The following is a 17,067-nucleotide window of genomic DNA, read 5'->3' on the forward strand; positions in this document are numbered from 1 at the left end:
CTGCTTCGTAGGCAGAACCGCCGGTAACGGGGCCTGCTGAGTCCGGGCTTTTGATTTTGGGCAGATGATCTGACAAAAGATTTGCTTGGCAGGGCTTTGGTCGATTAGCAGTGCACATTTACTGCTCCTTTTTGGAGGACTTCTTTTTACTTTTTACTTTTTTTAACTTTTATTTTTACTTTTTTTAAACCTTTATTTCTCTTTCTTATTTATTTCCCCCTTCTGTTTTCCCCTATTTTTTTCTTTTTCTTCCATCCTTTTTCTTTTTCCTCAGAACAGATAACAAGTAAATGATGAAACAGCAGCATCTGTAAGCATGGCACATAATTTCTCTCTGTCAGGTTTGCTTTTTCCCAGCTTCTTCCCACCTATTGCAGCGAGGCAGCCAAGAGAAGGTGTCCTTGAAGACTCCCCATCAACAAACATTGCACTCCATCTGTCAAACCAATGGTTTCTCATTCAACCTTTGAACCTCTCTAAAGGGCACCTCCAAAAGCCAAGGACCTGGTCCCCTCCAAAGCACAGAGGTTGGGCTCCCAAACCCACTGATGTTACTCACGAGCATCGTTCTTAGGAATGTTTTGATCTTCCAGCACTGAAGCCCTGACTCACAGCTGTAAGTCAGGATTAGAGGAACTTTTGGACTGTAAAGATACCATATTAAAGTAACTTACATTGCAGCTATATGGGACCATAAAGTCCTCATCTGTGTTATGAGAATATCCAGAGATTTTAAGTGTCATATTCCCAGGACAAACAGCAAAGGAAGCTCCCAGCCCATAAAGCCCATCAGTTCATACTCATGAGCCAGGCTAGGAAGGGGTAAAGGCAGATGTATGGGGGTTGCCCATGGACCAGCATGCAGAGACGTATCAAGGGGCCACATTAAAAGGAGCTTTGTGCTTTTATGCTTTTTGATAGCTCTGGAAGAGACTTCACACAGAGCTCCTGCTTATCGAATCCTCCTCCTCACTCACTGGCCCCCCATCCCCTCCCCTTGCTGCTACCTTCCTACCTGGACCATCAGGCACACATTTCAAATCCAAACCCTAAAACCTCCTTTCTTGGCAGGCTGCTCCCATCCTCAGGCGTGCCAGCAGCCCGGTTTGGCAGCCCTGCTCTGCTGCCTCTGCTCACTGCTTCATCTCAAGATTAAAAACTGCTTCAGGAGAAAGGATGTCATTATTAGGGCTCAAATGTGTGCCGCCCTTTCAATTAAGATGTAAAAGTTAACAAGTCCATGTGCAGACATATGTAGGCTGAGCCGGAGGATGTCGCTGACTGGGATGCACTGGAGGAGGAAGGAGAGAGGTGGCACTTTGTGCTGGGAGAGGAAACACATCCTCCAGCTGATGCAGGCAAACCTGCCCTGGCATCGCAGGAACACGGCTCACACGTATCTGTTGTGCTGGGAGGCAGGAAACAATGAAAAAACCCTCATCTGATTAAAAAAATAAAACAACCCTGCCCAAAACCTCTTTGAAACGCCGGTGCTGATTTTAAGGTGTTAGATTAATCACCAGATGGTGCAGGGAAAAGTAACGGCATGCACAAAGTCCCACATGGGAGAGCTGCAGCCAAGATGGGGGGCATCAGTGGTGTTCCCAAAAACCAGCCATTCCTTGTGGCAGTCAGTGCCCTGGGAGGGAAGGAGAGGTGTCCCTCTCCTGAGTCATGGCTGGGAGCACGAGGACAATGGGGTGGCGGCGTGGCTGGCACTGGGATCCAACTGTCCACCCAGTGGGGTCGTAGCTCAAGCACTCTTTGCATTGGCCATGAGCTGTTGGGTGCCTGGAGGGGAAAACCTGTGGCATCCACGGCAAACTGCCCCAAAGCACCCAGGAAAGCAAACACTGCCTCAGGAGATTTTTATGGAACCACAAAAGCCTGGTTTCCTCTGGCTCTGTCTCACGAGGGGATTCTCCTGTTTCTCTTAAGCTGTGACATTTAATTCAATGTGCAAGAGCTTGATCAATCTGAGACTTGTGCCCAGCTGTCAGATTTCTTAGAAATTATCCAATAGGTTCAAAACTATTTCAGAAGAGATGGAAAGAGGTTGTGGCAATTTTATCCTCATTTCTTTGACAAACCACGTTAAAGATATGAAGTAAGAAGGGACCCATCTCTAGAAGAAAAGCAAAATGATGGGGAAAAAAAAGAATATGGAAGAATGTCAAATGATAATTCCTGGACAAAGCCCCTTAACTCCTTGCCAAGGATGGAAAGGCTGCCAATGGAAGAGAGAAAAGAGCAGCCTGAGGAGCCTGTGGCCACTAACAGCATTTCAGGTAAATGATGCTGGGGCTGACCTCACCTCCTGCTCGTGCCCAGGTCCATCTGACCATGAGCCCCACAGCAAAAGGGTTGTGGGCAGCTTTCCTCCACTGTGGCTGCTTAAAGGATGAAGCATAGGAAATGAACTTGTAAGTTTGAGTATTTGGCTTCAACAGCCAAAACCCAAAAATCTGAGATTCTTTTGTGGGTTTGGTTTACAGGGAGGAATTGGATTTGATGTCCACAGGGGCAGCTCCAGGCATCTCTGCTGGCCTTTGCTGCCACAAGGCTGAGGAGTGAAGTGGTGACAGACAATTTACTCTCCAAATTGTCCAGGCCAGAGCCAGGGAAGTTGAGCAGGGCGTGACTCCTGGAGGTGAATCTTTGGGAGTGACATCACGTATGTGAATGGAACATTCCCTGTCAGAGGCTTAGCAGGATGAGCATTCTGCTCAGAGGTACCTCCTACAGCTGGCACAGCCCCACACAAATAACCAGTAATGGAGCAGCAGCCAAGGAGTTGCTTCACATCCTCTGAAAGGGCCACACTTCAGCTTCTGGAGGAGCCTGTAATTTTTGCAAAGCACTGCTAGGACCTGGCATGGAAAATCCCTAGCTCAGGGCTTTCAAAAAAAGCTCATAGATTTTTCACATACCTCAGTATGAGATACTTTGAGCTCATTAAATATGAAACAACCATGGGTCTTGCTCCTTCTCACGGAAAAATTTTTTGCCTTGCTGCTGGGAATGATGAGCACATCCTGAGGGACTCCTCAGAGCAGCAACAGACCTGAGGGAGAAACCATCTCTTGACTCAAGGTGTGAAATACACATTGCTTGCCAAAGACCTGGCCCACCTCAGACCACCTGCCAGAAGTACCAATTTCTGCTGGTGATTAACCCACTCCCTGTACCTGAGTGCACCACTGGTGCTGCCTCCCAGAGCTGCCAGGGGCACTGGGTACACTGCAGAACATCTCTGCCAAACATCCAACCCACACCCTCCCTGGCAGCACACATCACCTGTTGCTGGAAATGGGAACCAGCTGCCAGGCAATGGTTTTGGGTTCAATGTGTTGCCTTCAGCATGGATGCACAACGACATAAAAATCTCTGGAATATCTCTACTAAGCGAGGCCATCTCACACCCTGACCCACCACCCATCCCATGGCAGCAACACCTCGTGTTGCCCGTGTGGGGTAAGGACTCCAAAAAGCCTCCTCACACTCAGCAAATCCTGTCACAAAATAATGGATCTGGCCAGATTCCTACTAGGAAAAACAGCTCCTCACCTTGGAGAGGGGACCTGCTGGTCAGGTTTAGCCAATTACAGTCTTCTTTTCAGTAATATTCTGTTCAGGGTTCATCACACACCTCAGCATCTGACTGAGATGGGATCTGGACTTCGTTTTGGAAAGCAGCAGAAAGCCTGGGGGGGTGAAATCCTTTCAGTTTTCGCTGCATTTCAAAAAAGTAAAAGTTCCAGTAGGGAAACAGGATGTCCAAGGAAAAGTTGGATGCTAAGGACACCCATCAGCCACACCAGTTTAGCCACATTTCTGCATACTCACAATAGCTGAAGGGATCTGTGCAAAGGTTTTCACTCCCCCTCCCCAGCTGTCAGAAGGGAGCGATACTGACCTTATTAGATGAAGTTGTGAAGATTACCCAGTATTAGCAAAATGCTCTGAAGATGAGCAGTCCTGATTATGTAAGGGCTAATTAGAAGCTGTTGATTTCTCCTCCTGGAGAGGCTCAGCAGTGTTAATTAGCAGGGTAAGCCCAGCAAGCCTGGGCACACCGTCACCACCTGCACCGCGCTCGCACAGCACCTGGGACATCTGCACCTCGTCCAGATTCAACAGCACAGCTACTGCAGACACACAGGAGCAATGGAAACACTTTTCCAGCTTTTTTCTTCTCCAGCATGGACTCACCAACCTTCTACAGAAGCTGGGAAGAAGTATCACAAAGAAGGCCCCACAGACCCAGAGCTGACTCCCCAAACTCCCAGTCATGGAGTTAAGCAGGCAGGGACAAACTTCGTTAGGATGGAAACAACAGGAAAAAGAAGGCTCCATTAAGCACCTGCAGTCCATCCTCCCCCTGCTGAGCTCACCTGCCCCACTGCCTTACTCATCCTCAGCATTTCCAGGCACGGCTGGCTGGGAGATGGGCAGCTCCAGCCCTGGCTCTCAGCATTATTCACCCAGCAAAGCGAGGAGCTGGACAGGGGCACAAGAAAGGCAGGAGTCACTTCTAAACCAGGGCATTATAAATCCACACAAGTCAGTGATAACTCAACATGACTTAGAGTAGTTAATCTTCACATAACCACAGAATGGCTGGGGTCAGCAGGGACTCCTGGAGGACACCTGGCCCAACCCCTGCTCAAGCAGGGTCACCCAGAGCTGGTTGCTTGGGACTTTTGTGTCCAAGGTGGCTTTTGAGTCCAAGGTGGGAAACTGGCGGACTGTGCTCAACTTCATAGTGAAAACATTTTGCTCATTTCCTCTACAGGAAAAGGATCTTTGCACTTTTACCTTTGCAAATGATCATCCCTTAATAAGATTATTAGTCTACATCATTCTTTTCCTCGCCTGGATCAGAGAACTTCTAACAAGGCTGTGTAAATTCATCAGCTCCAGGAAAGCAGCAGTTTGCTACAAAGCAGTATTTTGTTTCTGGACATAAAAGGACTTCTCCAATTGCCCATCCTCGCCTTCAGGGCTCTCAGGGTGAAGAACCCAACCTGTGCCAGCTCAGTACAAGGGAGCACAAGGCTGCCCCGGCCTCTGTTAGACTCCAGCTGCTGAAGGTGCCATCCTGAGAAGCCGAGTGAAATCTGTGTACAGCCAAGGATGAGGAGGATTCACTGATCACACTTGACTACACATTTCAGCAGAACTGCAAGACTATTGCACATGGCTGGTCTTGATCTTATTAGCAGAGAAAGGCTTGGACGAGTGGAATAATTTCTGTTTTTTACTGGATGAAGCAGAAAGAGGAAGAAGGGAATAACATGTGGATGAGTTCAATTCTTCAGCTATTATGGAAAATGCAAGAGCACTACACATCTCTCAGCGCTGAGTGCATGAATTGCTTGGGCTGCAAGGGATCCAGTTCCAAGCCCTCTGCCACAGGCAGGTTCACCTTCTGCTAGACCAGGTTGCTCAGAGCCCCATCCAACCTGGCTTTCTGGAGCATCCATAAACTCTGGGCAGCCTGTTCCACTGTATCACTGCCCTGAAGAATTTCTTCCTATTAATTACTCTAAACCTACTCTTGCAGTTTGAAGCCATTGCCCCTTGTCCCATCAATACACGGCCTTGTGAAATGTCCCTTTCAGGTCTCAGAAACTCCCACCACAAATCATCCAGAGAATCTGCACTTGTCTTTTAGCCCTTCTGGAAAGCCTCACCACTGCAAGGCAGGACCTCAGTTATCCCAGACTGTTAAACTGCACATGCCCTCATGCATCTCCTTTAAAACTCTCAGCAGCTGGCACGCCTCAAGGAGCAATGCAGCAGCTATTATGGGGTTAGACTGATGCCAGTACACCTGCAGCCAGTTTGACAAAAAATGGAGCAGATATGGTCACTGAGGTTTGTGTTACTCCAGAATTTCCACCCTGTGACGCAGAACGCGACGCTGTATCCGTGATGCAACGCCACAGCCTCGGGTCAGGCAACAGCTCATCAGTGCTGGGGATGGGGCACTGAAGGATCACACTGACTGACACACCCCGTGCTGTGCTCCTCAGGCCATGCTCTGCACCCCCAGCCATTCCACTGCCAGCCAAGCAGCCCTCGCTGCAATGCTGCAGGTTCTTGAGCAGGAAACAGCCCCAGCTCAGTTTGGGTCCAAAATCTAAGCATGGATTTGTTTCCCTGAACGAGCTCTCTGCTGAACCCCAGCAACCCATCACGCATAACAATCATCCAGCTACTCAACCTGTGCTGGGCACAAGGTGTGTGAATCAATGGGTTTTCAGAAACATTGGGAAATATCCTAAGTGCAGAAAAAGGGCATTTTTTTTTACCAGTTGCTCTCATGATGACCAAAGAAAATACCAAGCTTCCCAACATACTCTGTTGAGAAGTTTAGACCATTTTTTATATCATATGAGGGAACAACTGCACAAAGAAAATAAAGGAACAAAATGCTTCATTTGTACCTTTTAGCACAGACTGGAAGGTAAAAGCTAATTCTAGTTGCAAAAACACTCCAACTTTCCCTCCCTATCTACTCCTGTCAGAAATTTAAGTTTTCAAATGAACACAAAAATGAAGGCGAAACACTTCATTTAATTAGCTGTTCCCCAAATCAGCCTTGTTTGTTTTAACTGTTTTGGGTTTTGCTCTGCTTTTCAATACAAAGTAGGTCAACTGCAAATTTTTTAAATATATAGTTGTAAGAAGTTTGTTTCCAGACTTGGGAGATTACAGCTTGCTAAGCCTCCAGTCCAAAAGCCAAGGAAAAGCCTGGAGCTGGCCAGGAAAGCTGTGCAGGAACCCTGAGCTCTGTACAGCCAGGCAGCAGGAGGCCGCTCACCTCTAGCAGGAGCACAGGAATTCACGACAAACAGCCCACACCGATTTGTTCAGGACGTGCAATTTATTTTAAATGACATTTTTGTTCTCTTAACAAGTCTACGCTTGTGACCTGGATAAATCCACTCCATCCTGCCAGCACTCCCAGTCACAAGTCTGCGTGAACAGTCCGTAGCGCAGAACTCGCGGCGGCTCTGCGCACCCTTCACTCAACGGTTACAGAGGAAAAACACAGAGCAGGTTCTGACTGAAACCCAGGACTTCCCTTCCAAATAAAGCTGGCACTTGTCTCTCCTTCCCGTGACCGGGCACAAAGCAAAGCAAGAGCTGCCTGGCCAGCCTGGAGTTCCAGTAGCAAAAACGCTTGGGATCACTCGCAAACAACTTCCCGAGCAATAGTCAAACAATCCATTGGCTCCAAGGATCTCACGCCTCCTCTTAAGGTCAGCAGGTGAACATTTTTCACAAAAAAAAAGAAAAAAAAAGTTGATATGGAGTAATCAACGAAAAATTATAAACAGAACATTTAAGGTTTGCAGCTATTTTATTTACAAGTATACATTTAACACAAAGAAACACTGATATCCAAGCCTAGTTAATAGTAGTGTAACAATATGCATCATTTTGATGATTATTCTAACCAACAAACTACACTGAAAAATTAATGCCAGTAAAAGTCTTGGTCATAATATTAAGAAATACAATATATAAATTGAAAATATGATTGCTTAAAATTTGAAAATGGAAGTGAAGCCATTTGCACAGGAGTCAGAGTTTAACATAATCTGAAGGGAAAGGCTCCAAACCAACTGTTTATCTTTCAGGTTAACAGAAGAAAAAAAATAAAATTGAAAAAAAAAAAGGAAAAAAAAAAAAAAGAAGCATAGTTTATCCTTAAAGATAATGGGCAGTTTTGCTTCTTCAGGTAGAATGTATTCCCAGTGTTTTCAGGTTCTGCAGTGGAATTACATTACTGAGCATGAAGACTTCCCTTGTGAAGCTGCCCCATCGATTTTTTCTGCCTCCAAAATTATCCTCTTAAAAACATCAACGGCAGTCTGCAAAGAGAGAGCACAGGTTTAGGAGGGAAGGTGGGGCTGCCCACTTACTAAAAGAATAACCAAAAAACATTAGCAGTTTTACCAACTACATCAGCAGATAAACACACATCCAGTGCTTATTCTGAAAGTGAGGAGGGCAAACACAGTAATTTTAGTTTCAAAGGGAAGTGCAAACCCCCATCCACAGCAATCCTCAGCAGGGAGGGCAGGCACAAACTGAGCAGATTCACAACAGGAATAATAACTGTAATCACCTTTGCATGGCGAGCCTGTCCTGAGTGACTGACAGCACAGAAGGTTTGGAAGCTGTGCTGCTTTGGAGAATAAACCAATCAGTTTGCTCTCGGTAATCTTTTAGATAATGAATCATTTCAGAAGGCAGCAGATTTTTCAGCTCTCAACACTTGACTTTGCACAGTTCAGTATGAGGGGTGACTTTACTGCTCCTGATTTTCTCACTGTCCCTCTAAGATCCATATTAGACACAGTGCAAGGACACTAGCAGAAAGCACAAGCTGAACTTTCACTAATATTAAGCAATATCCTTTGATAAAGTCTTCCTGAGAGAAAAGGGGTTACATTTTAAATAGCCTGAACTGCATGACTAGAGCTTCAGTGTGTGAATCTTTAGCTTGGAAATGGTCTCCTGACCATCTCAGACTGACATTTGATCCAACCTCTGGCCATTCACTTCAAGAATTCCCAGCACAGGAAAGTATATTCATTATGTAAAAGCAGTCATGCTAGAAAGAGGATAAAAAGGGGGTTTTGTTGGTTTTAATCAGCAGGCTGAAGAACACCCTATGATTTATGGCTACATATTCTGATTTAACAGATGTTTTTCCACCTCCACAAGATATAATTCTTAACTGGATCCCTTCCAAATTAATCTCATTGACTGAAGCCCCACAGCAATCTTAACAAGATTAGACTTAATGTAGAAGTTTCCTACATTTATACTGTTTGTGCACAGTATGATCTCTGGAACTATTTAAAGTACTTCACCAGCTGGAAAATAGGGTATTCCTCCATATAATGGAGTTTCCTGCAATCCTAACAGAACCTGGCAGAAGAGGCTCGTTTAGTTCAGTAATGATACAACACATTCCCTGGGCAAATTAAGACTTTAGGAGAACCATGGCCAGGACTGCAGTTGCTATCAAACTGCTTCCACTAATGAAGAGCTTCCCTTAATCAAAGCCTGGCGATACACTGATTTACAAATACACTGCACCACGGTTTCCTTAGAGTTGAAATTTTCAATGGTTTCATTTTCATACACAAAGTCTTTTTGCCCACGTTTCACAGCACCCATTAAAAAACCTCCACAACTTACTCTGCCAACCAAAAAGCTGCACATTCCCTGTCAAAGATGTGCTGTTTGAAGCACTAAGATGTAGGAGTTCACAGAGTTTAATTCATTTCACAGAAAATACATATTCAGTGAGAAGGTTTAATTACTGTCCTACAGCAAATGCCTAGGAAATTGTAATTCAGCTCAAACACGCTGAAGAGTTTTAGACTGAGCCTTTAAACAACACAGGAAGGTGTTTTGTGACAAGGAATAAAGGATGCAGCCAGACTTTATATGCATCTGCCTCCATATGGTCCAATTATGGAATGTGGGTCACACCTAGCCCACAGGAAGCCATCTGGCTTTTCCCTCTACCTTTCTCCCCAAGCAAACCAAAGAGATGCCAGCCTGGGCAACACCTGCTGCCCACAGAGCCCAGCAGTGAGCAGGGGACACCAGAGGCTCAGCTGCTGCTGCAGATGTGCCCTCAGTGTGAGCAGGACAGGCAGCTCAGGAGGCAGATTCCCTGCACCGGCAGGGAGTTGGGAATGTGCTGCCAGGAGGCAGCAGGAAGGTGCAACCACCCAAATCCAGCCCACAGTGCAGGAGCCACCCTTTGGCAACTGTTTTATTATTCCAAAGAGGAAACCCTCAGCTGCTCACACTACTGGTTTAACCTAGAGCAGAACTGGGCACAGGAATCTGAGTAATAGCCAGGTAAAAGAGGGTTGTTTCCCCCCATCCTTTGCCAGTTCAAACATGTCAGATCCCTGGATTCCAAACTACTCTGAAGCATTTATTAAGCAGAGCATCTTGTGAGCTCCAAGATGAAGCTGCCCTTGAAAAAAGCAGCAGGACCAAGCAAATGCTTTTTAAGAGAGTTCCATTTTGGTAAGAAGCAAATTTTTTTGCTACTTCTTGCTCCTTTTGCAATTTATCTAATGCATTTTGCATAACTGGATGAACACAATTTAGTTGCTACTTCCTAAATTCTTCCAGTAGAAGTTGGCTTCCAGATTCACCTGGGTTTAAGACCACTTTGGATTCTGGTTGTATTTCCAAGAGTGATGTTATTGCTGGGATTAAGATGAAGCACTCTACCACAGCCTAGGTGACACTGTAGGGAATGCCACAAGAAAGGACTTGAAGCTCCTGAAGTTAGCCAAAGCAGTGGCTGGTAATAATTAAGCAGCTAGGGAAGACATGACAGTAACAGCCCAGCAGTCATCTCAGAGAGGTCTTTTCCATTTAGTGTCAGGATTGCCTTCCCAAAGCCCAGGGATTTCCCTGGATGACTGAAGTGCTGGTGATATGCAGACTCCTCCCAAAGTCCTACCAGGTCACCCAGCTCTGGAGGAGCTGGCACATACTCAAGTCTATCTGACCTTGAGAACTCCTGCCAGCCACTATCACTTATCATCACTGCAGCTTTAATCTTTGCCTCTCTCACTTTCCATCTACTCTAAGTCATGCCATTTCTGGGACATGTTATCTTTTGATAACTCTTGGCAGAATAGTCATAGTTTAAGTTAATCTATAAAACTACTTGAATTGCCCAGTATAGTTGGGTTATGCTCCTTGGACTCTCACAGATGCTCCAAAAAGGATTTTCTGGGGCAGGCAAAGATAGAAGAGGAAGACAGAAAAGGGGCAAAAGAGCCTTTGCTATCAGGGACACCCCCTCTCCTCACCACTATGAAGAACATCATGTACACAACCCATCTCAGACCAGCACACCAGTAATTGTCACATTTCTCCTCCAAATCCTCCAAGCCCAAGATGGGCTTGGTTTCAGAGAGAATTAAGAGCTATACCCTCAGTCAAGAAGCTTTGAACTCGCTGCTCAAGTTCCAAATCCCTCATCCAGTTTAGCTCATGCCTTAAGCATAAACCAGCTTTCTGTTAAGCAAACAGAAGCTGAAGCACTTTTGGAAGGAGTTTGGAATTAATCTGGATAGTCAAATTACGTTTGCAGTACCAAGCCAGTACAGGTGTTTATTTGGATGAACCTCAATGCAGAAAGTGCCAACAGACTTCTTTTTCCAGTAATGTTGGCTTACGTAAGGTGAACACTCAGTTCCAGGAAAACGACAACACAGCTTGTTACCAAATTCAAAACAAACCCTTTTCCCCCACCCCCAGACCAGACACAGCTTCAGAGGAAGAGAAGATGCCCTGTCCTGACAGAAGTCTATGTATCAGCTCTTTTGATCCTGTCAGATTAGGATTTGGAGGAGAAAACCCAAATGAGTTCAGAAGTTCTCCTGGTCTCTCACAGAGAGGGCTGTTACAATGCCTGGTGTCTCCTCTTCCCCCAGCACCCCACAGCTCCAGACTCCACACCTGGCTCTCAAAACCCAATCTTCCACCTCTTCAGAGCTGGAGATGTGTGAGAAGACTGAGGCAGCTGTGCCAGTGTTGGGCTCCTTCACACTTTATTCCACACATCCCAAACCTCCAAAAGAAACACGCCAGAGAGCAGCAGGATGGCCACATGCTGCAGGCACCCAGCTCAGAAGTGGCATCTGATCTGCCACACTTCTGAAGATGGACAAATTTACCAAGTGTATTATACAGCAGGCATGAAGCAGGAATTGTGTTCAGGCACCTGCCTCTACCAACCTGCTGCTAAATCCAGAGGGATGGAATTTACAGCGACCTGTGATCACTATTCTGAAGGGTCCTGCAGAAAGGAAGGCCTTTGACAGCCAGAATGCACAGGACTTCTGAATTCTTCTGGTGGCATTTGCACAGACTGTCCAGGATTTTGAGTATCTGACGTACAATTGCCATTTTGATTTCCCTGAAGGGTACCATGTTTGATATATAAACTGCAGCTGGCAGCTTAACTTAATACAGGAGCACAAATTCATGACAGTACAGGGAACTTTGTCACTGCAGCAAGTTAACACACAGGACATACCAAGCATCCTACAAAGCTTGTAGCTTCTTTACATAAATAAACATGACTTTTTTTTCTTCTTGGTTCAAGAACAATAAAAACTCCAGAAAAGTTATCAATAAGATATTCTTCTGCTGGATATGAATTGCTGTGGTGTTGCACATTGTGAACATATGCCCAGTGAAAAAGAGCACAGGCAACAGCTTTGCCTAATCCAGAAGTTATTTAAAATAAAGGGGTGGAAAAAAGATCAGACATTTTTAACAGTTTTATTCTTTACACTGTCAGTTTAATTTCCTTTGCTATGCATTTGAAGCTCTCCAGCATACAGAGAAGATATTGAGAAATTTCATGCTTCCATCATGCCAGTGTTGACAAGGTTAATGCAAGTCTTAGCCAGAAACAGAAATACTGATAAACTAACTCCAAGTGTTCCATATCAGGTGACAGAATATAATCCAGGTTTTTCTTTCAGGGGAAAAAATCCAACTTTACTCAAGCAACTTGCAGAATTGTTGACCATAAACATCAGACAAAATTATTATTGCCCCATTAGAGAGACTGAGCCTGCCCAGCACCTTAAAACACGACGTTCATCCTCTTACACCAGCTCACTGCTCTGGCAGCAGGGACTCCTGCTTGAGGTAACAGACCCTGTTCCACCCACCCCGTGGACGTGAGTTTAATTTGTCACTACGTGTTCTGATATGTTCAGTGAAGCTGAACTTTCAGTTCTTCACTTCCTCCTCCCATTGACAGTTGCAGAGAAAAACTTGTGTACATAAACCTGAGTGCAGACAGCCCTTCTGCTTCCATCTACACAAAATATCTGCACAGTGCATGCAAATATTTCAGCTTCCTTTATTTAGTGAAACTCTGAGTCATCCATTACACTGCTATTTGAATAAAGTGACTCTTAAATCCATTACCTGATTTTCTTTAGCAGAAGATTCCAAGAAAGCTGCGTTCCAGGATTCTGCTAAAGCTTTCCCTTCTTCATAGCTGATCACCCTGATCAGAGAAAGAAAAATATGTTTCTTATAACTTGCAGAAGAATTGGAATCTGATATGTCAAGAAATACCTCAAGAGTACCAAAGCACTTAAGTGCATTGTAATAGGAATGTCTTGTGAAGTCTGATCCAAAGCATTTGCTTTTGGCTGCTGTCAAATGCACTTCTGGGCCAGGTAAAACTTCTCTGTGACCCAGAAGAGCAGTTGTCTCAAAGTATTGCTTTGTTTTCATAATCTGTAATATCATCTGGTATTGCTGCTGCGACAAATACACTTCTGTTACTTACTTTGAAATAAACCCAGAGTGTTAAATGACTGTCCCTGGAACCTCACAGCAAAAATCAACATTACAACAGAAGTTCACAGTTCATAGTTCACATTCTGGACACGACTCCTTTGCCAGTGACTTATTTTAACCTACAATTTGATTTTAGCTCTGGAAAGCCAAGAACAAACCCAGCGCGTTGCAGCCACAGGAATGCAGGCTGCTGCCTTGCATTTCTCACATTCTGGAGTTCACATACCGTTCCATATGCAGGTCTTTTTTATTTCCAACCAGCATAATGGGTATTCTGTGAAAGAAAGTTCAGAACTTCAGAACAGTTACAGTATACTGAACAAAGCACTAGCAACATGCCTGCAATGAAATGAGATGAAAGTGTCACTACTTACTGGACTTTTCCCACCATATCCAATAACTTGCCATGGATAACTTTTATCACTTCAAAACTGCAAAATAAAGGGATGAAGTCACACATGCACTCTGATGTTTATCCTCAATACCCAATACACAAGCAATTAAATGCATATGTAGGTTGTGTTTAAAACTTATTCTATGTATGCACAACTACACAGATGCTGGAAGTCTTACCCGTTTGTGTAATGACAGCAAACTGGTCCCAGCAGCAGCAGAGACCAGCCTGAGCCTACCCTTACAGCCTGCCCAGTTATGGTATTTGCAGAAATAAATAACATTACCCTGATGCATCTAACACAGAATCATCCCAAGTCCCTCCCACCTCTCATCTGGTTTGTATCTGCAGTGAGAAATTTAACAGCTGCAGTCTAACAAACAATCCTGGATGAGTATGTCAAGTTAGAGCAAATTGGAAGAAAAAGTAATTAGTAGGCAAGCTCCATCATTGCTTTTAACAATTAGTTCATACATAATTACTAAGTTTTATTTATGTAAAAGCCAGAAGGAGCCAAAATTCTAATTTTCTATGGAAAGTGAATAAACTGATCTGCAAGATGGCACTGAAACAGTGATTATTCAAATACTCTTTGTCTGTTCCTCTACCACACAGGTGAAGTTTGGATGACAGGAGGTAACAAGCAGTACTGTAGAATATCAAGTCAAAAACCTCACTAACAAAACCCACTGCATTTGACATTCAGTACTTTTGAGAACAAGCTATAAACAGGGTTGAAGAGCAGATGTTGCACTCCTCTGGTTACACTATGGAAAAAATGCTGGTACGTGAAGTACACAACTTGGATTTAAGAGAGGCAGAGGCTCAGGGATGAGATATGCAACTAGACAACAGAAAAGGGACCAAAACTTTTCCAGTTTCCAAGGTTGCTAGCTACAGGCAGTGTCTTGACTTGCACTGCATTTCAATTAGAATTGAAACTCTTAAAAATAGAGCAGCACTCAAACGTACTTCCAGCTCAGAGCAATCAAAGACCTGGTGCCTAAAAACACTATTCAAAGCAGCAAAATCTCTCCCTGATAGAACAATAAACTCTACCACATTTAAGATGGATTTTCTGTCAAGCAGGTCAATTTGTCTGACTCCAGCAATAATATTTGAGGCTGTGTGGAACACAATGCTTCTCCATGCTCAGCTAATAGTTTCAGTGTATCCTATCAAGAAAATGACTTCTTTGTGAACAGAAGTGTGAGTTAGTCTGGCACGAATTGCTACTGCTAACTCAAGTGGGATACTACAGATTACACTGGGGAAAACATGGAATCATTGAAAAATGTGAAATCAATGAAAGGACCTTAGGGACATAAGGAGCTTATGCTGAAAGAGTATTAGTGAAATTCTAGTCTTGAGAACTCATCTTGGACGATGATAATTATTAAGAAAATTAGAGTGAAATGGAGCTTGGCTGTGACAGAGTCGAGAGGCATCAGTACACACAGAACTACACGACCTGGCAAACTGAAAGAATAAAAATGCTACCAAAAAACCCATCTGCTACAGACCACAAAACTGTTTCTCAGTCTGAAGCAACAGAAAAAAATCTTAGCACCCTACCCACAGGCTAACTGAATCCCTGGGACAGTACAATCACTGTTTCCCTTCCCCTATTAGGTGTGTTGCTTCCAGCTAAGCCAGAAAAACACCACAGCACAGCACCCTGATGAGTCCTTGCCTAAAGCTCCCCTGTACAGTGCTGCCAGGTGCTCTTGAACCTGGACATTCCATTGCCCCACTTTGGGTACCTATCTGCTTCTCTGAGATTGTTCACAAGCTTCCTTTCTTAGTGAAAATACTACAAATAAAAAGCTGATCCTTGTTAACAGACCAAGATGGAAACCACAGGAGAAGTGCTATTTAAACTCCAACCCAATTCTGACACAGAAACAAGTTGCTAAGAACTGCCAGGAAAGAAATTGGCTCGACCAATTAATGTTCTAGAAAGCTTTCCAAATTAATAATGTTGAAAGGAGCAAGGACAAAAAGGAGCAAGGACTGACCAATCCAAAAATAGCACCAGCACATCAAGCTGTGAAACTGTGAGATTTGGAGACTGTAAGAGGTCCCTTCTAGTTCTGTCAAGCAAATGGGTTACAGCAAACAGCTCAATGTGTGAAATACAAAAAAAAAAAACCATTACTAGCTGTCAGATAAATGTGTTACACAAAATCATGGAACCTAACAAGATACAAAATTGGAATTTAATTAAGCTGAACTAGAGCAAAAGCCTTCCAGTAACCTTGCTGCTGAGAGCCTGGGAACATGAAAAATGTAGGGCATTAGCTTTCATTCAAGTCCTATTTAAACTTCCCACTGGAGGTTAGCAGGGAAGCTGATAACTTTAAAAAGAGCATTTCTATTAAGTCTGCTGTCAAAGCTCTCACCCAGCTGGATCAATATTTGGATCAATATACACACTTTGACAGAAGTCAGGACAGATGAAGACTGTGATCTCATTGTCTGGGCAAGTCATTGAAGCTACCAGAGTACTGTGGAAGACCTTTCCTATCACCTAAACACTGTCTTGATACAGAACATCAAGAATTGAACAAGACAGGATCATGAATACTTTGAAATTTTAAGGAAAAAACAACAACAACAATAAAAACTTGGAATAAACTGATCAAGATTAAATACTGATGAAAAGACTTTTGACCTACAGCCTTAACCCAGTCTGTCCTGTTTATATTTTTACCATAACTTGGTTTAACTGATTGAATGCTACCACAAAAAACATGTTCATTTCTTCACCTGGTGAGATCAAGACATCATGAGGCAACAACTGGAGTGGCTGAGAAAGTGCATGCCCTTCAGCTGCCCAACAGGGAACAGCACAGGTTGCAGAATCCTCTGAATGATGCACACTGGTTTCACTCAAAGGCACTTCTGTCCTCACAGTAACCATTTATCAGTGAACTTTTTTGTATTTGCTTTAGGAGTGAAGCATTGTTTACTTAGGCAGAGAATACTGACTCCTATTTCATGCAAGTTACGCAGCACCAACACTGAACCTCTCACTAAAAACCCAGACCCAGAGAGAGTTTGGTAGTTTAGCATCTCTAGACATACATAAAAGCCTAACACGTGCTTGCCCTTCTCTACTTCAGAACTGAAGATGAAAACCAAGAATGAAGAACTGTGAAATCTGTTCAACATTAAAGACCTTGCAAGCAGCAGAAGTTTATAACCAGACTGTATCTTCCTTTGAGAAGGAAAAAGAGCCAACAGGCAAGTTGCTTTACCTGTATTTTATAACAGTC

The 17,067-nt window shown here is 44.1% G+C and overlaps 1 protein-coding gene across 4 annotated transcripts in view; it reads right to left on the minus strand.

Annotated features, from left to right (window-relative positions):
• Nucleotides 1-6,873: 6,873 nt before the first annotated feature.
• RHEB (Ras homolog, mTORC1 binding) overlaps nt 6,874-17,067 on the minus strand; it is a 38,978-nt gene continuing 28,784 nt past the window's right edge. For 2 of the 4 annotated variants that reach the window (XM_038127276.1, XM_038127274.1), the window contains exons 5-8: nt 13,770-13,826; nt 13,622-13,669; nt 13,015-13,096; nt 6,874-7,886 (exon numbers count right to left, since the gene is read on the minus strand). In XM_038127276.1, the coding sequence (XP_037983204.1) occupies nt 7,794-7,886; nt 13,015-13,096; nt 13,622-13,669; nt 13,770-13,826 (280 nt within the window). In that variant the 3' untranslated portion in view covers nt 6,874-7,793. Of the gene's footprint in view, nt 7,887-13,014; nt 13,097-13,621; nt 13,690-13,769; nt 13,827-17,067 lie in introns of all 4 variants that reach the window. The other 2 variants (XR_005255775.1, XM_038127275.1) reach the window with 2 other exon arrangements.

The sequence above is a fragment of the Motacilla alba genome, chromosome 2 (genome assembly GCF_015832195.1).
Source record: "Motacilla alba alba isolate MOTALB_02 chromosome 2, Motacilla_alba_V1.0_pri, whole genome shotgun sequence".
Taxonomy (NCBI): domain Eukaryota; kingdom Metazoa; phylum Chordata; class Aves; order Passeriformes; family Motacillidae; genus Motacilla; species Motacilla alba.